This window comes from Papilio xuthus, unplaced genomic scaffold (assembly GCF_000836235.2).
Source record: "Papilio xuthus unplaced genomic scaffold, Pxut_1.1 DF828177.1, whole genome shotgun sequence".
Classification (NCBI taxonomy): domain Eukaryota; kingdom Metazoa; phylum Arthropoda; class Insecta; order Lepidoptera; family Papilionidae; genus Papilio; species Papilio xuthus.
The window spans coordinates 2126851-2149729 of NW_013530472.1; the positions used below are offsets into that span (position 1 = coordinate 2126851).

At 32.3% G+C, this 22879-nt stretch overlaps 4 protein-coding genes across 4 annotated transcripts in view; all 4 read left to right on the plus strand.

Moving 5' to 3' along the window:
• LOC106113851 (proton-coupled amino acid transporter 1) overlaps nt 1-3520 on the plus strand; it is a 28906-nt gene extending 25386 nt beyond the window's left edge. The window contains exons 4-8 of the mRNA XM_013306883.1: nt 652-924; nt 1446-1806; nt 2167-2348; nt 2556-2728; nt 2877-3520. Of these exons, the coding sequence (XP_013162337.1) occupies nt 652-924; nt 1446-1806; nt 2167-2348; nt 2556-2728; nt 2877-3184 (1297 nt within the window). The 3' untranslated portion in view covers nt 3185-3520. The remainder of the gene's footprint in view (nt 1-651; nt 925-1445; nt 1807-2166; nt 2349-2555; nt 2729-2876) is intronic.
• A 3340-nt stretch (nt 3521-6860) lies between these two features.
• On the plus strand, nt 6861-8661 carry LOC106113709 (uncharacterized). Its single transcript, XM_013306570.1, has 7 exons — nt 6861-6984; nt 7081-7173; nt 7515-7602; nt 7682-7801; nt 8067-8182; nt 8252-8387; nt 8503-8661. The coding sequence occupies exons 1-7, from the start codon at nt 6913-6915 to the stop codon at nt 8646-8648; spliced, it is 771 nt and encodes a 256-aa protein (XP_013162024.1). The 5' UTR covers nt 6861-6912; the 3' UTR covers nt 8649-8661.
• An 833-nt stretch (nt 8662-9494) lies between these two features.
• Nucleotides 9495-16488, plus strand: LOC106113862 (solute carrier family 7 member genderblind). Its single transcript, XM_013306903.1, has 10 exons — nt 9495-9889; nt 10832-10934; nt 11536-11651; nt 12138-12263; nt 12591-12690; nt 12778-12946; nt 13104-13304; nt 13445-13594; nt 14048-14219; nt 14443-16488. The coding sequence occupies exons 1-10, from the start codon at nt 9685-9687 to the stop codon at nt 14505-14507; spliced, it is 1407 nt and encodes a 468-aa protein (XP_013162357.1). The 5' UTR covers nt 9495-9684; the 3' UTR covers nt 14508-16488.
• A 793-nt stretch (nt 16489-17281) lies between these two features.
• LOC106113651 (alpha-tubulin N-acetyltransferase-like) lies at nt 17282-21943 on the plus strand. Its single transcript, XM_013306494.1, has 9 exons — nt 17282-17477; nt 17740-17892; nt 18222-18393; nt 19025-19176; nt 19380-19449; nt 19845-19888; nt 20073-20145; nt 20236-20282; nt 20557-21943. The coding sequence occupies exons 1-8, from the start codon at nt 17368-17370 to the stop codon at nt 20275-20277; spliced, it is 816 nt and encodes a 271-aa protein (XP_013161948.1). The 5' UTR covers nt 17282-17367; the 3' UTR covers nt 20278-20282; nt 20557-21943.
• The last annotated feature ends 936 nt before the right edge of the window (nt 21944-22879 follow it).

Sequence of the window (22879 nt, forward strand, 5' to 3'; positions counted from 1 at the left end):
AAATAACTTATTAGTATTAATAAGAAATAAGATCCTATCCATTTATACGGACTAGTATTATTTATAGAAATAATTATGTTATGTATTTATCAGCGAGACATGAATTATAACTAGGAAATCCGTGGGCGGACAAAGGTTACATTCATATCTTGCAAAATCACATAGCTAAAATAGCAATCAAGTCCATTACCATAATGTAGGAAATAGCAATAAAAATCATATGAATTATGACCATAATCTAATGAAAGAAATACAGATCACTTGGAAACAAACAGTAATGCACGAATAATAGATTTACACAGCGTTAAGGTGATGAATTCACTTATGGATGCATTTTTTAATGTTATTCAGTTGTTTTTAAGTATTTTCGGTACATACAAACAATAAAATCGTTTCCTTCTTGTAATATTAGTTATTTAAAAGTGTATTTAACTATCGTACGAACAAGAGATACCGAGCTTACATTTAAAAGACAGTGCCGTCTCTGCTTATTTTAAAAAGAATAAGAGGAACGACTATTATGTTTTGTACATGTGTTCCAGCAGTGAAAATCTATGTGAGAATGCAACAAGAAACCCTTGTGCCACACGAATTCGTTATAAATCTAGTTCTACTATACTGCCACAAGAACTTATTTACATTTTTTTCTAGGAACACGGAAACACTTCTACATTTACTGAAGGGCAGTTTAGGAACTGGTATCTTAGCGATGCCACACGCTTTCTCCAAGTCGGGTTACGTGGTGGGTGCGATCGGCACCGTGGTCATCGGAGTTCTGTGCACCTACTGCATCCACGTGCTGATGGACTCGTGCTACGTACTGTGCAAGCGGCGGAAGGTACCGTCGCTCACTTACACCGCTGCGGCGGAAGCGGCGCTGTCAGAGGGACCCGACTGGTGCAAGGCCTGCGCACCTTACGCCGCGTTAGTATACATACCAACAATTATCCATGTCCGTGTAATTCACGAGAAATAAAAATGTGAACTTTTCTTTGTAATTGGGATTTGTCTACTTCCCAGAGAAGATAACAATAAGGAAGTATTGTAGGGGGAAATTAGTTGAAGTTCCATTAATTCAAGGCTTTATAAAAAGAAAATTCGCCATTACCGAATTCGGTTTCATGGTGCCTATTATTTTCTAGAAAGAATTAGTTTTCTATTAGTTTCTTAACGATAAGGAGTAGTGTTTCTAGAAGTAAAAAATGAAAGTGGTATTGTTGTAGAAACTTATTCTTTCATTCCTTACAAATGACACATTCAGATATTTTGCGTAATATCTAATTCCATAGCGGCTCGTGTATTAATCAAACAATCTAAATTAGTCATTGCTATTAGTATGATTGCTCCTTCTACAAAGGAAATGTATACAATTCGTAAAAAAAAACTACACTACTAAAACATCAAGATAGTTTCTATAATAGCTAATTGTTTTGATTTGTTTGCAGGCATATCGTGAATGCATTTCTACTAATCTATCAGATCGGCACGTGCTGCGTGTATGTGGTGTTTGTATCTGAAAACATTCAATTCGTGCTGACGAAGCAATTCGAAATGGACGTGGCCGTGACCGATGTTATGCTATGGATTCTTGTCCCTCTAATATTCATCAACTGGGTGCGAGATCTAAAGTACCTCGCGCCATTCTCCGCTATCGCCAACGCAGTCACCATTGTCAGCTTTGGAATCATACTCTATTACATATTCAGAGTTACACCTACATTAGAAGGGAAAGTACCAGCTGGCAAAATCGGAGATTTTCCACTTTTCTTCGGAACTGTACTCTTCGCGTTAGAAGCTATTGGTGTGGTAAGTTTATGAAACTTTGCAGACAGTTTAACATAAAAAAATTGCTAAAAAAATCGCTTAGTTAGTTTTATACGAAAGAACAGAAAGTATTCAATGTTATCATTTTTTGTTCCAATAAAAAAAAATATAGTAAACTTATCTTGCAGACAGTTTTCTGAACGCTAAGATTAGAAAAACGTTTGCATAATGTCAAAGAAAAAGTTAATAAAAATTATCAAGGTTTATGTAATTGTTCAATGTTTTTTTAAGAAAGCAATCTTAAAAGTATTTCTTATTTATTAATTTAATGTTAAAAAATTATGATACTATTAATTAACCACGTGTTTTTTTTATTTCTTAATCGCAAAATATGTTTCATAGATTCTGCCGCTCGAGAATGAGATGAAGACCCCAAAGGACTTCGTAGGAAAGTTCGGCGTCCTCAACCGAGCCATGATTAGCATCATCATTCTGTACGTGGGCATGGGTCTTTTCGGATACCTACAGTATGGCAACGCCGCCGCTGGTAGCATTACACTCAATTTACCCTCAGAAACTGAAGTGTAAGTTATTTACGTAATTATTTATATTATATTTTATACTTTAACAATGAACATATTAGAAGAACTAATAAGCATATTAAGATAATACTTGACACCCAAGAACGTGGAATCGAGGCATAAAAATAGAGAAAAGGCGCCGAGAAAAAAGAAAAAGGACAATTGTGTTCCAGGCATCACATCACCTAATATAAAACATTTTTGTTGTAGGCTGGCGAGTGTGGTGCAATGCCTGCTGGCGTTCGCTATATTCATAACGCACGGGCTGGCGTGCTATGTGGCCATAGACATCTTGTGGGGCGAGTACGTCGGGCCCCGCATACACTCCACGCGCCGCACGCTCTGGGAGTACGTCTTGAGGACGCTCGTCGTTTTACTCACATGTTAGTACAAAAACTATTTGCTATAGGCTACACAGACAGACACCCAAAACCAATTAACAATGCATGATAATGTAAATTATTAAATACTCGCCACAAATTTGAACTTTTCTTTTTCTACCAAAGCTTACGTTACTAAATTTGTTTGCAGTCGGCATCGCGGCGGCGGTACCAGAACTGGATCTGTTCATCTCGTTGTTTGGAGCACTGTGTCTGTCGGCACTGGGACTGGCCTTCCCTGCATTCATCCAAAGCTGCACCTACTGGTACTACGTGTCCGATTCGGAACGTATACGGATGATCATCAAGAACTCAATCGTTGTACTGTTTGGTACACTGGGACTAGTTGTCGGTACTTGGACCTCCCTAGAGGGCATCATTGTCAAGTTTTCCGGACACGGACACGGACCTGTTGCTAATACCACCGAGATTTTTAACCAAACAATCTTAGCGCCGTGAAATAAATTTGAACAATGTGTGGGAAAGTGCCATTATTTTCAGATTTGTCTATGGCACCTTCTAAGTACAAATAGCGAATGGGTCGGACAGAATAGAAATAGTCAGTAGCTTTCAACTTCATTCCTCTGCAAATGGAAAATACCTCAATATGATTTTTTACATATAAAATTTTACAGACGATCGTTAAGTTTTAAATGTAATACAGTATTGAATGACGGCGTTTTTTGTTCGTCCATATAGAGCATAATAATTGTTGAGGTACATGCAAATTGTTATTTATTTGAGTATTAGATAGCATGTAATATTATTTGTAATAATAGTTAAGATATTTTCATAACATTAATCATTTTTAAACCTGAAGTGTGACATTTATATAGTAAAAAGTAAATAATGATAAGCCACAATGCAACAATGATATATTTTTAAACTAGTGTATTGATTTACAATATATAAGTTATTGAGTTCAGTTCAGCTCCCGCACCCCATCTTTGCAAAATCAAAGCCTCAACGAGCTTAAGCTCGCGGGCAGACTTGCCGAATTAGTGCAAATATTATGTATAATGCAAAGTTTGAAAAACAAATTATTTTAGAGACTGTTGTGGAATTTTTGAAATGATAATCGAAGCTGTGAGATTCTATGTCAAGCGATGTGGCATTTCCGTAGAATAAGCGTTATGTACAGTCAGCGTCATATAGATCGTAACAGACAAGATATGCAAATATATAGGTACATCAAAAGTAATCAATTATATCGGTACAACAAAAGTCCTCAAAATAATAGATACATTCACCCTGCTCAAATACATCGGTACATACACAGCGTCAAATATATGAGTACATGCAAGATGCTCATAAATATCGTAGCAGCCACAGCGTCATAAGTAACGAAGCAGTCAAGGTGCGCAAAAATATCGGTACATTTGACAAAATTGAACTCTATCTCTATATACTTGTGATACAATTTGGAATAAACTACTTCTGTTACATTCATTTGACACTTTGCATCAAACCATTTTTCAAAATTTACTAAAAGTGTTCGACGCGGATGACAAATATTAGGTAGATAAAACCAACATCAAATTTAAGTTTGTCATCATATATGCTAGTTTGGTCTCGTGGCCTTACCGTTCGCCGCCGTTGGTACGTAAGTTCGGCGGTTCAAATCCCAAGCAACTATTTTTTTTTTTTAACTTTTTAATTTTAATATCGAAGCACATGTAATTAAACTCTATCGCCGTAGTTATTAGGTACTTTTTGATATTGACTTGGACTGAGTTTGACCGTTAAAGTACTTTTCTATTTCAAACAAAAATGAAGGAGATAACGCGATGCTATTGACATGTAATTTGTTTATTAATCATGTTTGTTAAACTTGTACCGGTAAAAATAACACTTTTACTTTTACCTTTTACTGATACTGATTATATTTAAGAAACAAAGAAAAAAAAACTGAATGTCAATATCCAAACTACATCAAATTTTTGGTCGATTGCAATAAACATTCCAGTGTGCGTGGGCGCGCACACATATGTAGATAACACTTGTACGTATAGTTTCCGCGCGTACCATTCTTAAAACCCGCAAAGACAATCCACGCTCCGCCCACTCACTTCACCGGCGATGGTCTGACCTAATTGTTGTTAACTTTATTTAAATTTCTTTCTACCCGACAGCGAAAATTATAAAAAAAAAATTGTCGAGCAAAATTTTACATTACCAAATTTTTACTGGTTATGAAAAAATAACCCCGTGATTGATAAAATGAAAAAAAAGTAGCCTGAGATTCGAACCGGTAAACTTACATATTACGGCAAACATACTAGAATATTGCGCCAAACTAGTATATATTGTGACAAGGCAAAATTTGATATTAGTTATTACGTATCTGTCATATTCGGCGTGACAAACTTTTATATTTAAGCGTTATGACAGGAGAAGAAAAATATTGGGTTGCCCAGTAAGTTCGTGCCGCTTTATAAGGAAAATTGAAACCCTGTTCTCTTAAATTTTTGGAAATGTTTTTAAATTATATTGGTACGACTCTATACCTAAAACGTCTTTTATTTTTGGCTAAAATTTTAAAAATTAGTTTTATCTCAACCAATGAAATGAAATTATTCACAATATAGAAATTTTTGTGACGTTTGATAATGGTGGAAATCCGAAAATGAATCCACTTCAGCTACAGTCTATTGTAAGCTTTATATCGAAAATCAGAACGAACTTTCCGGACAACCTATAATGTTAATACAAAGTGTCAAATGAATGTAACAGAAGTAGTTTATTCCAAATTGTATCACAAGTATATAGAGATAGAGTTCAATTTTGTCAAATGTACCGATATTTTTGCGCACCTTGACTGCTTCGTTACTTATGACGCTGTGGCTGCTACGATATTTATGAGCATCTTGCATGTACTCATATATTTGACGCTGTGTATGTACCGATGTATTTGAGCAGGGTGAATGTATCTATTATTTTGAGGACTTTTGTTGTACCGATATAATTGATTACTTTTGATGTACCTATATATTTGCATATCTTGTCTGTGACGATCTATATGACGCTGACTGTACAATTAAGAATAGAATACGATTATAAAGTATTAATATTATTATATTATTGTTAATAATTATTAATCAATGTCATTGAACAAACATATATGATTATAGTATTAAATTTTTAAACCTCGCGAAATTGTTACCGAATATATTTAATATTGACTTTTTGAAAGTTGAAGATCGGAGCACTATGGCAGCGCATTCGATGTGGTCGCCATCCAGAGCGGCTGATGCAGACTGCATTTTGCCAGAGGCTTGATCCGCTCAGCAGTTTTAATAGATAATCTGTGATGTTGATAGTTGATAAAATACTTATATTTATTAAAAGTCAATTTGACTATAATCATGTGCTCATCTGTTAGGAATTGTTTATAATTACAGTATGAAATATATAATAGAATAGTATATTTTTAAACGGTTCTTATTCATTTCTCCTTTTCTTTACTCCCAAACCTTTTGTCCTTCTAAATTCCTACTTGTATAATTATTATTTTTTCAAGCAGCCCTAATCTAAAGTTATGCAATAGTTATGGTTCGGTTCGGGGAAGGGATCACTTCCTTTAGATTAAACACAATATATCTTGTCTTCATTTTAAATAACACTAAATTCATTGATATTAAATAAAACAAACCTCCCCAAACAATTACATTTGTTGAGGTAGTAATCACAGACTTATTAAAAATATACCTGTTCGTATCACCAATTTAAGCACAGAAACTTTCCTTAACAAATCCATAGACAATAAATTATATTATTAACCAGAAAAATGTGTTTTAATTTCCGATTTCTATTGAATTCGACAAAAGTTTTGCACAGCTAAACGGCATTACCGATTTTTAGGTGTGAGATATCATTCTAATCGTATTCTTACCCTAAGTGTTACAGAACCAGATGGTAGGTTTTTAGGAATTTTAACTATAAATTATAATTATAATAAATTTACTTCAACATAAATATGTCGTTTGTAGACCTTTATTGTTAACACTAAATTGCTGCATAAGTTATTACCACGAGTAGATTTTTTCGCCAATTAAAAATTCAAAACACACTAATAGTCAATAAAATTTAACAAGCGACTATTTATATTGTTTTATTTTTTGGTACACTAGGCACTAGGCTTTCCATTATTGTAGTAGTTACCAAGTGTGAAGCGCAGTATTACTGCAATGTTCTTTTTTATTTTGTTAATAAATATCCTATGGTTTTTAAAATGTGGAGATGGAAAGCTCGCTTCTATGGTAATGTCCGACGTCACTTATTCCTTAACGATTACCATACCCTCTCTTTTGTTACACAAGCTATAGCTATCACGTTAATTTATCACTATCTTTCAGCATCCTGTTTTAATCGCTCGTTCTTCTTTGGATTGGATGCCTAGCAGAATTAATTCTCTTTATTCTGACGTTGGAGCATGGAGCGGAAAGTTTGTGAGTACAGTATTTTTTTCAGTCTTCTGGTTATTTCTTTAAGGTATTTGGTATCTTGGAACATCGAAAATAACCAATACACACAACCCCGTATAAATATAAGCCTAGTACTTAATTGGTAAATATGCCATTGACGACATAAAGAAAGAAATAATTAAATTTGCGTAATAATAAATTACCTCATGGCAAATACAATTTTTTTTTAAACCACAATTACGTCATTGTTGTGTGGTTGTGACAACAATACAAAAGAATTAATAACCTCTTTATTTTTCCAACAGGCTAAAATACTAAATAACTAGAACATGAAAAGGCACTTTTAATATGTAATCTTTTTACAGCGACCAGTCATGGATGAAATAGAATCAGATGAAGCTTTAAGATTTTATCAATTCCTAAATTATCTAGATGGAGGCAGTTTCGGTACAGGTAGGTATTGACTACAATTTTATATAGCCTTGGTTTTTGAACGCTCATGTTTATTACGTTCATTTTAATTGTTGTTTAGGCCCCATAGATGAATTCGTAGACGCAATGTACAGGTTAGCCAGTTATATGAAACAGCAAAACAGTAGAGAAACACAAGTGAGGGGTATGCGAGAACTCGAAGCAATTAATGGTGAAAAAGGTACCTAATTTCTTTATAATTCAATTTTTGAACATACCATCATATTTATACGTAACTAGATGTCGCCGGCGACATCCGCACGGAGTTAAAAAAAATCTTCATTAGTACTTTATGTTTTCTTCCAGATGTTCTACATCTATGGCAAATTTAATCGATATCCATGCAACCGTTTTGGACATCATTCTAACAAACATCCATCCATCAAAACATTCGCATTTATAATATGTATTAGTAAGATTAAAATACTTATCCAATCTTTTTTTAGGTAACAGTATCAAAACCGTTTTAGAAATTAGCACAGTAATAATGAGAAAGAAGCGAAAATTTTTCTGCACAGGTGAAGTGAAGGAGCCTATTGTTAACAATAAAATAATATGTAAAGTACGTAAAGTTATATAGCAATTATTTGTCACAACGATTACCATCTCGTTTATAATTATTTTATTATAGGATAGAATTTTATTACCTATCGCTGGGACTTCGTGTAGAGATGCAATCATGTATTGGCATCCAGACTTGACAGAGGAGCACTACTGCGTTGGCGCGCTAGAGTCAAAAAGTCCTGTTCATATAATGGATATAGAAGGTATTGTCAATATTTTAAAGTTCTAGAGCGTACGTTCCCCTCCAGTCAGTTAAGGAAGGTAAATCGACATTACTTGTGTTTTTTATTATTTGTACACGTATGATTAAAATTACAGGTGAAATGTTCTGTAAAGGAGACGACTATTCCAAGAGAGAATATTTGTTAGCATGTGACTTCTACGAAGACCAAGAAGCCCCAGTTGCTGATTTACTTCAGTACTACCCCGATCCGGATCCAGAAATAAGCCCTAAACTATTCTGATCTGATATGCATCGATCAGTAGCGATGTAATAAATGTTTTGTGTTATTTATTACTTAAAAGTTTTATTCCGTGTTTCTCTTTGCACACTGGCGTTGTAAAAATGTGATTGAATTTTAGTATGCTTTAGTACTTGTTTCTTTCGAGCACCTTGTTCACTTTTAAAAAAGGTTTACTTATTTAAATTAAATTCATGGTTTAAATATGTGAACAAAATAACAACAAGGAAACTTTTCGAGGTATGAGTAAAAATGTTAAAATTTTCTAAATCTACAAGCTAGAATTAGAGAATAATCTTTAAGCATTACTAAGAAACTTGGGATATATGTAAGGCCGACTTAACCATGTTAGGCGCCTGGAGCAAATGCATTGAATGCACCACCCACCTCTGTTTAACACGGCTCTGGGTTAAATTATCATTATTTACCCATTAATTACCCAGATTTCTATCTTTTGTACTCTGTTGTACACGCCTTTTGCAGAAATCTGTATCTCATGTAGGCTTTTTTATCTAAGGTCCGTTTACGACTACCGTCCGATGATTTTTATTCGTAAGACGTGGGGGCAAATGAGTGACCGAAACACCGAAATGGTCGTCGACGGCAATGAACATCTGCAACACCAGAGGAACGGTTGATGCTTTGGCGTCCTTGTAGATATAGATACGTTCGCGAATTCAATGATGTAATATCATGATTTTTTGAAAAGTTTTTGTTGAATCTATGGATTTATGATCTATATTCAAAATGTCATTTGTTTTGACGTTTTATTTTGACAGTTAGGTTTTATCGAAATTGTTAAATTTTTTTACATTGTTTATAATTTATTTTTATACTTTCGGTATAATTTATGTCATAGAGCTATTAATTTTAATTAGTCTTACCGTCAATTTTAATTTAAAGCTATAATTAAAAATGTGAAAGGTCAATTACTCGTGAGTCAATGTAGGTTAACTTCATCTATTACACGATCGAGTATCATAGCAAGTTTCGCAAACCATTATTATTCGTGCTTTCGTATTGAGACAATATAAGAAAAATGAGTGAGGAACGGGTTAAAATGCGTAAACAATTGGGACTGCTGGAAGGTGTCGCTATAATATTAGGCATCATTTTCGGTAGTGGTATTTTCATTTCACCCAAGGAAGTTTTAGAAAAAACCGGGTCAGTGTGGGGAGCATTAACCGTATGGGGTGTATGCGGGATTTTGGCAACTTTAGGCGCCATGTCATACGCTGAATTAGGTTAGTACCGATTTTTTTTAATATTTTTAAGTGGGTATTATAGCTTTTCATTATATACACTATCATGAAAATCACTAACACAGATCAAGAAGATCAATGTTTTTTTTATTTAATACAATTACATATTTAATATTTTCATTTTCACAAATAATTATTAATTTTCATATTAGGACTGCAATCTCATTACTAACATAAATGGTATAAGGTCTCAGCAGTCTATTTTGCCCCTAACTCATTGTAGGCCGTTGCAATCTAATGGGGTGAACAATAATAAAAACACATTTTTACTGACCTGATCTTTTTACCTGACACAAGCCTGCACTTTTAAGCCATATGTGTATGTCCATTCCCCCATAGTTTGATGTCTTTTTCACAATTGGTTGTGGCACATACTATGTTTATGGCAATTTATAGTAGCCCAGTCTATGTTAAAATCTGATTAACAACTATGTTTTCTTCCTTACTTATGTTTCAATATTACAAATGTGAAAGTCACTCTGTCTGTCTGTCTGTCTCGCTTTCTTGCCAAAACAATTAAACCGATTTGAATTAAATTTGGTACAAAGATAGTTTAGAGCCTGAGGAAAGATATAGGCTGCTTTTTTGATGGGGAAAAATGGTCATGAGGGATTGAAAAGTGGGGTAAAAGTTTTATGGAAGTATAGTCATTTTGAGAGCTAGGAGCTGGATCTTAATTTTTGGCCTGTTAATTTGTCATAAATAAATATGACACTCAAAGTTTGTAAATTCTTTCCTCAAGGGTGAAAAATAACAATAGGCTATAGGGAATGAAAATTTGTATGGAATTATGTAAAGTTTATATGAATCTTTTATTGGAATTTTATATAAGTTTAAATAATCAGCCAAAATAATGTAAATGCTACCCAAGAGCCTTGCACTGTATTGCATAAAAAATGTTAAAAATATCCATCATCTTCAAAGGCACAACTCTGGCGCAAAGTGGTGGAGATTACCATTACATAAATGAAGCATTTGGACCATTGCCTGCTTTTCTTTACCTGTGGGATGCAAACCTCATATTTGTGTAAGTGCAAGTTGTTTTACACACAAACATCATTCATCCAATATTGCATTGTGAATAGCATGTATCAACTGTTTTGGAATATAAATAAAGATGAGTTAGTGCTCGGAAAGCCCTAAATATTTTGTATCTTCCTGTCTGCATGATTTCAATGTTAAAATGTTGCAATCCAATTATTTCCACAAGTCTGCAAATAAACCTATTACTTTTTACCTTTTTCCCATTGTAATCCACAAATCCATGTAAAGAATTCACTTAGAAGAAACTAAATCATTGTTACATTGCATTACATTTGGATTCTATCGCTTGGTTACGTGTTGCTAGACTTTAGTATATGTCTGCTTCTATTATTTTAACATCTTGTATGCCATGTGTTCATTAAATTATGTATTTAGGTAAGTGAAAAATAAATTGGTAAGACATTTTCTTAATTGATACATTCAGACAAATTACGTAATTTTTTATAGGTTATGTCTCATTTATTTTTATTATATTGTTTTTCAAGTGTACAATGTGAAATAAGAATAATTTGTTGTTATTAAATCAAATAATTTTACAGCTTTAGTATACAGTAACTCAAGGAAAATATATCTTGTCTTTGTAGGCCCAGTACAAATGCTATAATGGCGTTGACATTTGCTAACAATGTATTGGAGCCAATTTTTCCTAACTGCTCAATCGATCCTTGGAGTAAAAAACTGATAGCTGCAGTCACCATTTGTAAGTATTAAAAAAGGTTATATAAAAATAGGTTATGCAATTCGTAATACTCGTAATCATCATTTCATACATGGAATTGTCTGTTTTTCATATAACCAACAATATAATATATAGCCAACAATTGCTACCATCAAGTAATAGGGGCTGTGGTTCTCTGGGGTTTTGGTTGGTAGGATTTAAGACTCTTGTAACTTTGGGTTTAAACTGCAATCTCATTTGTATACAATTATTATCATCTCTTACATTCTCTTTGAAGAAAGAAAGACAACAATATGTAATACTGACACTAAAATGTTGCTGCAGTTGAAATCTCAGAATCCACAGTTAGAATGTTCACCATGAGACATGTTCACATATATGTATGTTTTGACTGCCTTTTCTATATTAACCTTTGACTTTTTATTCTAAATACATATAAAAAAACTATTTAAAAGTCATTTTTGCATTCCAAGCATTTAAATCCACTAAATGTTAGGTATGTTTCAGGTTTTCTAACATTCATTAATGCATATGATGTAAAGTTTACAACTCGCGTACAAAACATTTTCATGTTTACAAAGATCTCAGCACTTATTGTCATTATCATTGGAGGAATTGTTTGGATGGCTCAAGGTATTATGATATTTTATTTAAGTTTATATTTTTCTTACAATAGTAAATTAAGGTGGAGATGTAGTCTATGAACAAGTGCAAACTATAGTGTTTACAAATGGTTTTTTCTAAGCAAGTAGGTCAGGCATGGACAACTCGATTTGTCGGTCTCAATATTAATTCACAGATTGTTATAGTGAATTTAGAGGTGTAATAACCTTACTTACCACTATAATTATTTCATATTACCAGAAGAGTTGGTGAAGACTAAATGTGTAAAAATTCTTTTTAATTTAAACATAGTAACTATTGTATTAAGTTATAATAAACAATCTCAATATATTGTAGGTAAAGTGGAACATTTTCAAGACGGCTGGGCCGGAACAAAGACATCTGTCAGTGATTGGTCGGTAGCATTTTACTCTGGGATATTTTCTTACTCAGGATGGTAAGGCAAAGCATCTAACAAATAAATAATAAGTTTAAAGTATGTAATTTCGTTTTCTTTTGTTTAAAATAATTAACATGCTTATAGGAACTACTTGAATTTCATGACTGAAGAGTTACGGGAACCATTTGTAAACCTACCTCGGGCTATCTATATCTCACTACCTATGGTTACGGGTATCTATCTACTTGCCAATTTATCCTACCTAGCGGTTTTGGGACCAATTGGTGTCAGAGCGACAGATGCTATTGCCGTTGTAAGTTATGTCTTATCATAGTTCTCTACAGTTCCCTTATTTTTTATATTTATGGGATGTGGTCACAAATTAACATTTCTTTTACTTTGATAATGTTGTTTATAAAAAACTTTTGATATGGACTGATTAAATTTATTGATTGTTTTGTATATGTTAGGACTTCGCGATCGCGTCGCTCGGTTGGCTCCGGTGGTGTATGCCTGCGCTGGTGGCTATCGCGGTGCTGGGCGGGCTGTCGGTGCACGTGATGACGTCATCCCGCATGTGCTTCGCCGGCGCCCGCAATGGACATATGCCCGAACTGCTGGCCCACATCAATGTGGCTCGGATGTCACCCCTACCTTCTCTCGTCTTTCTGGTCGGTTTCGAAACATATTTTAATTTGATTTTATTTATAACTGTACATTTTTTTTGGTATTGCACCGATAAGGTCGGCTATTTGCTAATGTTACTGCAAAGTAATAGATGTAGTCATCATATGATGTTGCGTTTTGGCAGATGCTGATATCTCTGATCATGCTGATCCCCGACAGTCTGACTTCATTGATAACATACTGCACGGTGGTGGAGTCTTTCTTCACGACGCTCAGCTGCAGCGCGGTGCTCTGGCTACGATACAAGAAGCCGCATTTACCGAGACCGATTAAGGTTAGTTTTTACTAACGTTTTCTTTTTAACTTCAAATATTGTACATGTAACTAGAAACAATTATTCGTAATATATTAGTTACTGGTCATGAAAGCAAAAGTAATATGTCACAGTGGAAATTATACAAAAAAAATGTCTATATTATCTAACTAATTGTGTAAACTTGAAAGAATAAATCGTTTCAGTCACAAAAACCCACAAAGCTATAGCTTTTTATATATAGAGCCTTGTGGATATTCTATAGACCTGATTAATATTTACTAGCCGGCGCCCCCGATTCCGTCCGCGTGGAATTAAAAAATCTTTATTAGTAGCCTATGTGTTCTTTCAGACTACAAATTTTAGCGGGATCCGTTCAGCCGTTCGGGGAATACTTTCTAACATCTAAACATTCGCATTTATAAGGTTTATTAGCAGGATAATGATTAATTACACAATTGTTGGTATGTGAAGGTGGCTCTGTGGATGCCGAGTGTGTTCGTGTGCGCGAGCGCGGCGCTGCTCGTGGTGCCGGCGTGGAGTGAGCCGGGCGCGGTCGCAGCGGGCGCACTGATCACCCTCACGGGCGTTCCCGCCTACCTCCTGCTAGTGCGCCACCCACCGCAACGCCTACAGACTATATCGAGTACATTTAATTTTTTAAATATAATATCAAGAACGCCATGTGTTATTTTCATAAGCAAATTGTACGCAAAATTGCATAAAGGTGATATGGAAGACGTTATTTTGTTAAATAATTTCTCTTAATATTCTTAAATTCAAATGATAACTTGCACTTCAAATCATTGGAACTTATTTTATTATAACTTTTTTAAATTTATTATAAGGCTTTATTTCATTATTTTCAGCCAAATTCACCCACACGTGTCAGAAATTGTTGCTGTCTGCGGTAGAAGATACGAAAGAGGAATGAATACTGCTACATTAATGAAAACCTTTCAACACTGCCAATATCTCTTCGCTACGTAATTATTATGTAATTATTTCAATTACCCACGCTTACTCTGACCATTTTAATTCTAAATCTCTGTTTACTACATTATACATATTCCCTTCTTTTACATACTAAAACCGAAAGGCGTTGCAACAAAATGTGGAGCCAAAAATAATAATATCAAAGCAATACACAGACTTATAGTACGTGAAAAAGTTTCAATAAAACTTTAAAATCTTTTTTATTTTATATCTCTATGGCACAAAACTTTATGTTTCAAGAACGCATAATGCAAATAATACTTTTACTTTGTTAGAAAAAAAACTGTTAGTAAATTAATAAAACAGAGTTCTTTTTTAATGAATCAAATGTGTACTTACCAGAGATAGATAACAACTAAGCTATTAATATTAAACTGCTTATTATTTTAATTTTATTCAGATCTGAAAATTGTGTCTTAAATTATTCTCATTAGTTACTAAGTTTCTCAATTGTTTATGTTATTTTTTTATCAATATGTTGTATTTCTAACTGTGGGTTTCTGAGACCTAATCCCCGTTGAAAATGCATAAACATTCACAGAGATGATATGTTTTATACAGAGATTTAGATCTCAGAAACCGATTATTAGTCATTTTGTAAAAGTTTAAGCTGAAATGTTAAAAAGGTGCTCCTCAAATAGATAGATATATATATCATACCTTGTTTACTATATGTTGATTAGTTTGACAATTTATGCCTTTGCAGTAATTATTTTTTTTTATTTCGATTTGTAACAGACACTTCATTTTTATATATCTACACAGCTAAATAAGAATGAAGTGAAATATTGGACAAGGTATAGTGTTTTTTACGTCATAATATAATTTTTTTTATATGATTTGCTTTATTGAATGTTTGATTTTTTCCGTTAAATTGTTTTTACTAGGTTGTGATTTTGTTTGCTTTTTTAACTTTCTTTCAATGGGCAGAAAAACTAAAAGCTAAAAGCCAAGAATCATCTGTCACCTGTTAAAGTTTTTATACGATTTTTAAAAATTGTTAAAACATTTTTTTTTCAGTGAAATTTGACTCAAGTCTTACTGTAGCCACATTCCACTGATTACTTTGTATCTAAAAGTGTTTTTGTGTATCTGTGGTGTATTTAGTTCTATTGTGCTCTTCATCATGCTGATATTAGCAAATAGCAGTTTTTCTTCCCATTTGAAAAATCTGTATCACACTTAGTTTCAAAAAGAAAGTGATAGTAGGTCTCTGAACAGGGATTTTGGAAATGGAAATCCATGATACCTGTAATGTATGTACACAAATATTGGTGTTAAAGTCGATACCTGTTATTATAGCTTAAGAGGCTTGATTTCGCTTTAAATTAAAAAAAAATGCTGTATAACCTAATTTATAAGTATTTGTGTCTTGAGATATGTTTTTAATTTTGTCGTGTCGTATTAAAGGCACTTCATTATTTGTGACAAAAATTATAACTTAAAGCCAAGAAATTGGTGAAAACTATTGAGAGAGGAACTATTACGTAATGTATATCAGATTGACTGCCGCACTTCAACTGGAGACTCTTAGTAAGAGGGCCAGCTAAAAGTGAGGTTCAAGTTTTTTATTAATATCCTTTGCTTACAATGGCAAAGCAATGGCCTCTGTCAGGCAAATTTTAATTATACTCTGAATTGTGAATTTTATAATATTATTTTATAAACAAAACATTTTGGTTAAAATCTCTTAAAGTTGTTGCTCTCTTTGTCTTATATTTACTTTAGCTATTTGATGTAATAGGTCTAAGTTTTAATTACTCAGTGCTTAATTCGGCTTGTGCTTGATAAAGTTTGTTCATATGGATTATATTTTCTTTTTGTTGTCTAAATTGTTCTTTGTTTGTTTGGTATTTATGGCAACGATTTCTCGTCGTAGATAAATGTTTTACGATAATTATATTTATATTGATGGCATTTTTTTGTTATTTTGCTGATCACATCAACACTTAACATCAAGTGAGATTGTGGTCCAACGCTAGCTTATTCAAAAATTTAGAAAGCATGTCGTGCCAAACAACTTTTACTAAAATTTAATGGTCATTTTTTTATATTTAATACAAGTTGCAAACAATATTTTTGTATTATTTACGGACCTGATAAAATAAAAACCAAACCATTTTGTATTTCAATATACGTTAAAAAGTTAAAACCGCTTAATTTGTCCCACAGCAGGTCTTTTCCATACAAACGCGACTTTTTTGCATAATGTACACGGCCGGGTATAAAATTTTCATTGGAAACAATGGCCCGTCACCTCTCTGAAATAGTTATATACTCTTTGCCGCTGACCAATGAGAAAAATACAGATAATCCAAAGAAATATTTTGTATGAAGATTGGCGGTGTATTCATGGTGGATAGGTCCAAAAACAACATTTGACCACCGAGACAATTTTTAATGCCAAGTTACCTTTTTGATATTTTTACATCAGAAAATGTAGGTTCAATGTTGTTAAATAATAATTGCAAAAATAGGTAGTAAGTAATGGGCCAACCGAACCCCTCTAACTTATAATAAATCAATAAATCTTCCATAAGCACCTTCCACTATTGCGCTCGTTACATTGGTATCCATATTTTTCCTTCGTTTGTCTGTTTGTGACAAAAAATTACGTAAAATACTTAGATTCTGGCTATTGTTTGCCACGTAAATAGACAAATTTAAACCGTTTGAATTTTCACCAACTCTGACTACAACTACGTAGTAGTTACATACTCTTTGACATACTCTTTGGTTGGCAGTTGTTGGTGTGAATTTAACAATTTGATTTTTAAAATATTGTGCCCGAACTTAAAATGAATAACACAAATTTTCTATCAGTTAATGACTTATTCAAAGAAGATATTTCCAAAATTACAGCGGCGGATATTCCGCTCTGTGTGCAATACTTAGACAAAGAAACAAGGTATGTCTTTAACAATTTAGCAGATCTTTTACTTTTTAACTGTTATCTTAAACATACAACGGTTTTATGCAGCCTACAAATATTTTAATTTTTGTTACAACCAAACACACGTGATTGTTTATTTCATTTGTCGATTACATATAATAAAATTCCTGCTATATTACATATAGTGTGAGATCTGGGGTGAGCAATATATACTCTCACCTGTTATTAATCATTTAATTAATATGTTATTATCTAATCTTAATCTTTTAAATTTTAGGATTAAGTTATGCAGGTTGGAAGAAATTATTAATTCTATAGGGCTAATGTCTACTAAAGCTCAAGGTTTAAAAAGAACTTTAACTACGTTTGAAAAACTTCGCTTATCACCAGACCACAAACTTTACATTCTCAAAGATGGCAAGAGTAATGAGTAAGTTTGAACAGTATTTATATAGGTTGGTTATCACAAAATCTACTGAAGAATAGAAAAATGCTGCTTTACTACTTCAGGCTGTTTTTTGTGTTTCATTTAATTTTCAAGTTACACTAAACTTATCTACAATATATAATAAAAATATAAAGTTTGATCGATGTAAATGAAAGCTCCTCATTTTCATTGTTCGAACTTTGTAATGTAAAAACAACCAGTTTATTTCATCTTACCACAATTTTTATGACATTTTAAGGTTGGTAGGGTTGATACTATAATAAAATTTGATTTTGGTAAAAAAAATTACAAAGTTTTTGTTTTTGTTTAAGGGGAGCTGGTGAAGTTATTGGAATTCTTAAAACAGGTGTAAAACAATTATATTTGTATGACTTACAAAGCAAATTAGTAATAGCTTCGCCTGTGTGTATATTAGACTTCTTCGTAGTAGACTGCAAACAACGAAGAGGTTTTGGAAAAAAGCTGTATGACTATATGCTGGAGGTATGTTTCATACTACTTAGACTTGATTTATTATACAAAAACTGCATGCAGTATTGCCATAAATATTATTGCAATGTGTCACAAACATTGTATTATAATTTGCTTTAATAAAATCAAGAATATATATATATCTTATTCAGTGAAAATCTATTATAAATACATCTAACAAACAAACATGCCATGCAAGTGATATTTTTAAACTTGTCTGCATAAAAATTCACAGGTAAAGGTATTAGTCTTTTTAAATATCTAGAACCTATCATTGCATCCTTGGCGCGTACTCGCACACCAACATATTTATTGTGATCAACCAATAATTAGGTTGATCTCCATTAGCGAGAATCTTGGGCTATAGAGAAACCTTTATAAGTGAGAAACATATTATTGTGTCTTGGACACTAGCTTATCCAGGTTCAACTGTAATTCCTTTTTCTGATAATTACTGAATCAGCATGCATATTGCTCTTTTTTGTTTGTTATATTTCTTTCTACAATAATTTGTATAAGATGTACAGAATTAATACTAGTAAAAGACCTTTTTGTGGTTGAAACATTCCAATATGTTAGTTACTATAGATTTAATGCGAAAGCTAAAGCAAATTCGAATGAAATGTTTATCTCAATTGTTTAGGATCAGAAATTGAAGCCCCATGAACTAGCAATAGATGGGCCGTCTCCGAAAATGTTGGAGTTCCTTAAGAAGCATTACAACTTTACCAAAGTTTTAAAATATTCCAACAACTTTGCAGTATGCGATAAATTTTTTGAGTCTACGAATATAGGGTAAGATAATATTGTTGATCTTAAATTAAAATTATTGCAAAGTTTAGGCATCATGTATTTTTTCATTATTTTTTATCAGTGATTTTTGTAGAAAGTAATAAAGTAAGTTAAGACCGAAAGTAAAAAATGATAATGGAATAATCATATTTTTTCTTACGTAATAGAGATTATCAATTTATTTATTTATAACTCCCCAATTCAAGCAAAACACAAGATGGAACTATGCCAACTCACAGTGCAACTCGGCGAATCTCGGAATATGGAGCCAGTGGAGTAAGTAATAATCTTATATCTTTTGATTGGTGAATAGTTATTTTTTATGTGCTTTGTATTAGCTTCTTACCAATAAGATATTTTTGGTATGATTTACTCTTAACTAGATATTTAAAAAGCAAACTAGTGTCAATATGTGCACTTGAAAATTTATTAAATTTGTAATATTTTTTGTAAGCATCTCAATAATTGTAAAATAGATTCTTACTAATAAATAAACTGCTTAATCAATTTAACAATCTTTTCTACTCAAAGAAAATTGCTTGAAATAGTTTTTGAGTTATTAAAGTAAAAATTAATAAAAAGTAGCCTCAACTTTAATAAACTTTATAATTAATCTTTTCTTTATCGAACATATGCAATAAGATTAACATTCTGTATCTGTTACATTGCAGGAGGTACACAGGAACAATGTGTACAGAATTCCTTCTCACAAAGGGTAATTTTAATGAAATATATTATACATTTAAATCTAGTTTTCAAACGGCCATATTTAGTATCCAAATTCTCTATCTTTGTGCATACATTACATTTTCAAAATGTAAGCATACATAGAAATATTATAATTAAAACTTTAATTATTCTTTCCCTGACGTAATACAGATATTTAACTCTCTTTCCAGCCAAACAATGGCACCAAAAGTAAAGCCAATTTCCGGTCTCAGTCTGAAAAAATGGAGTAGCGAAGCCGGCGCGGTTAGTAACAATTTATACCATATTATAGATTTCTTATTTGTTGTCCGGCAAATGCAAAAAATGACAATATTTGTATGTTTTGCATTGCAGTTGATACACGGGGGCCGCACCTCACCAAGCTATTTGTCATAGAGAAGGTAAAGATTGTTTTTTTCCATTTACACTTGCCTTGATATCATAATGACATCTGAGAAAATTTATTTTTTTTAGTTAAGTTACTTCTAGCTGTCGCCATTGACTACATCCGCGACGGAATTAAATAAAAATACTTCCTGACTATGTTCTGCAATTATGCTGTATTTTAGCGAGTTTCATGTAGCAGTTCTGGAGATACTTTCTAACAAACATCCATACATCATTGACATTTATTATATTAGTTACTAAATTACTATTCTTTTGGTTACATTTCAGATTTTTTAAATGAAAGGCAAATGCAAAAGAGAAATACTGGATGTTTGCTATTGGAGGAGATCGGCCTACCAATCAATAAATATAGGTACAAATATATGCTTAATATACTTAATTGTTGACGATTTTTGAATTGTTGAATAATAATTCAAAAATTGATAAACAATGTAACAACACTATTCATCAATTAAAATCAAAAGTAAATTAAAGTTTACCATGCCATAGTATAGCTTTTATAAAATTGAAAATTTATAGAATACCATGTGTGCAGAAGCACTATATTTGTTAATACCAATTTTGTAACTTTTATTTGTTTTTTATTATACTTGTATATAAATAATATCAATGTGATTTATACATGATATAGAATGATCAGGTAACCGTTGGTTTCTGAGACCAAAATGTCTGTATAAAACATATAGTCCTTGGCATTATCTTTGACACAACAAAGATAACAATATGCTTTAAACGGGGATTTTGGTTGGCCTCGGATAGTCCATTTATTCCCCAATGAGCAGGTATTTCCCCTGTATATCTTTTGCAGTTTTGTACAATCGCGCCGACAATAATTTTTAATTATTATAAGGAAGATTAACACCATATGCAAACAGAGCCGTGAGTTATCGTACAAATAGTCGTTAGTCATTATAACAAAAATATAATGAAATATTTTCAGATAGGTAATACTTTGGACATCTTTTACCCTAGAGATTATATTTGAGATTTGATGGACTAAAGTAAAGGATCATCAAAATAAAAAAAAACTGATTCATTGGTACAGCTGCAAGGCTCGAATGTATAAAAACATGTATACCAGTTTTAGATATAGAATAATCGTTTTTAATCAAAATATTGTATGTGAAACTAGATAAATAATCTAAGTATCACATATTAGTTAATAGAACATTTTTGTTATATTCATGGCTGATGGCTAAATGTATATAATTTTTGTACTATTTTTTTTTTACATCATTATTATTTAAATTCCTAAGGATAGTCTCAAATACCTTTATTTAATAAAGATGGATCTCATTGTAATATGTATGTGACACTGTTTATGTATACTTTCGAACCATTTTCAGTGCCCCAAATCTTACATTTGCTTAATCTTACTAATATGTATTTATAATGGGAAAGTTTAGATCGATGATTGGGTAGGGAGTATTTCCAGAAAGGCTCTATGGATCTCACTGAAATTTGATATAGATTTGTACCACAGTACAAAAGAACATATAGGATAATTATATTGTTACTAGCTATAGCCGTCAACTCCGTCCACTCGGTCTTAAAAAAATATATCAGTAACCTATGTGTGCTTCCAATCTATGTTCCACATCTATGCCAAATTCCAGCAATATCCATACAGCCTTTCTGGAGATACCGCCAAACATTCGCGTTTAATTAGTAAGATTAAGAAAGTACTTGTCATTGAACAATGTTATTTTTTATTTATAAAAAACAAAGTTATATTTTTATATTTTTTTTTATTATATCGTAAAAAGGAATATCTTAATAATATTATAACATTGGTACGAAAAGGTTAAATGTTAATTGTATTCTTTACGATTGATATTTTCATTATATTATAAATTATTTGAAACGAATTTCCGATGTATGTAGATGTCAAGTATGTATATAGATATCAACGAGTGTCCGATTTAATTATGTATTTAGATATCAATGATTCATATATTATGTGAATAGAAACATTGTTAACTTGTTGCTTTAATCTTAATATTTTTTAAATTATTCGTCTAAATAAGTTTTGGCTACATTAAATTGTTTTTTTTATGATTAAAGTTTAGTAAAAATCTGACTTTTAATTATAATCAGTGTTGTTTACTTACATAAGGAATATCATATTTTCAAGACGATCGTAAACGTACCTGTCGTTTTGTATGTATCTGAGGCTGAAATTTATAGACTGTACTCAGACTTATCTTATGAGTTTGACATTTATAGAAATATGCTTTATAGTTGTACACAAAAATCGTTGACTTACTGAAAAACTTACGTGTTTCTCAACTAATATTGTTATGAGGTGGTAAAAGAGCAGACAGCGACTTGAATTTGCCAAAATATCTAAGCATCTCATGTAGACATCCGCTGGATCTACCTGATGACTACTCAGTTTCCAATGATTTTTTACTTCCCTTGGACTTCGATTTTGTTTATGAACACAGATTGTATCGATAAAAGGAGAAAATAAAAACCGTATTTCAAATATTTAAGAAGAATTATATTTTTAAGGCCATATTGTTGATAGTGCTACCCAATTCTTCGAATTTGCGTATTACAGTCGATTCAATTCTTTTGAAACTTTATT

Excerpts from the sequence above, each read along its gene's own strand:
- LOC106113709 (XM_013306570.1), top strand. The coding sequence starts at position 6,913 with ATGTTCTTTTTTATTTTGTTAATAAATATCCTATGGTTTTTAAAATGT. Across the intron at positions 7,174-7,514 it reads GAGCATGGAGCGGAAAGTTT|CGACCAGTCATGGATGAAAT; the intron begins GTGAGTACAGTA and ends ATCTTTTTACAG. Across the intron at positions 8,388-8,502 it reads TCATATAATGGATATAGAAG|GTGAAATGTTCTGTAAAGGA; the intron begins GTATTGTCAATA and ends TTAAAATTACAG.
- LOC106113862 (XM_013306903.1), top strand. The coding sequence starts at position 9,685 with ATGAGTGAGGAACGGGTTAAAATGCGTAAACAATTGGGACTGCTGGAA. Across the intron at positions 11,652-12,137 it reads GATAGCTGCAGTCACCATTT|GTTTTCTAACATTCATTAAT; the intron begins GTAAGTATTAAA and ends GGTATGTTTCAG. Across the intron at positions 12,947-13,103 it reads CGACAGATGCTATTGCCGTT|GACTTCGCGATCGCGTCGCT; the intron begins GTAAGTTATGTC and ends TGTATATGTTAG.
- LOC106113651 (XM_013306494.1), top strand. The coding sequence starts at position 17,368 with ATGAATAACACAAATTTTCTATCAGTTAATGACTTATTCAAAGAAGAT. Across the intron at positions 18,394-19,024 it reads TGTATGACTATATGCTGGAG|GATCAGAAATTGAAGCCCCA; the intron begins GTATGTTTCATA and ends TCAATTGTTTAG. Across the intron at positions 20,146-20,235 it reads GGAGTAGCGAAGCCGGCGCG|TTGATACACGGGGGCCGCAC; the intron begins GTTAGTAACAAT and ends TTTGCATTGCAG.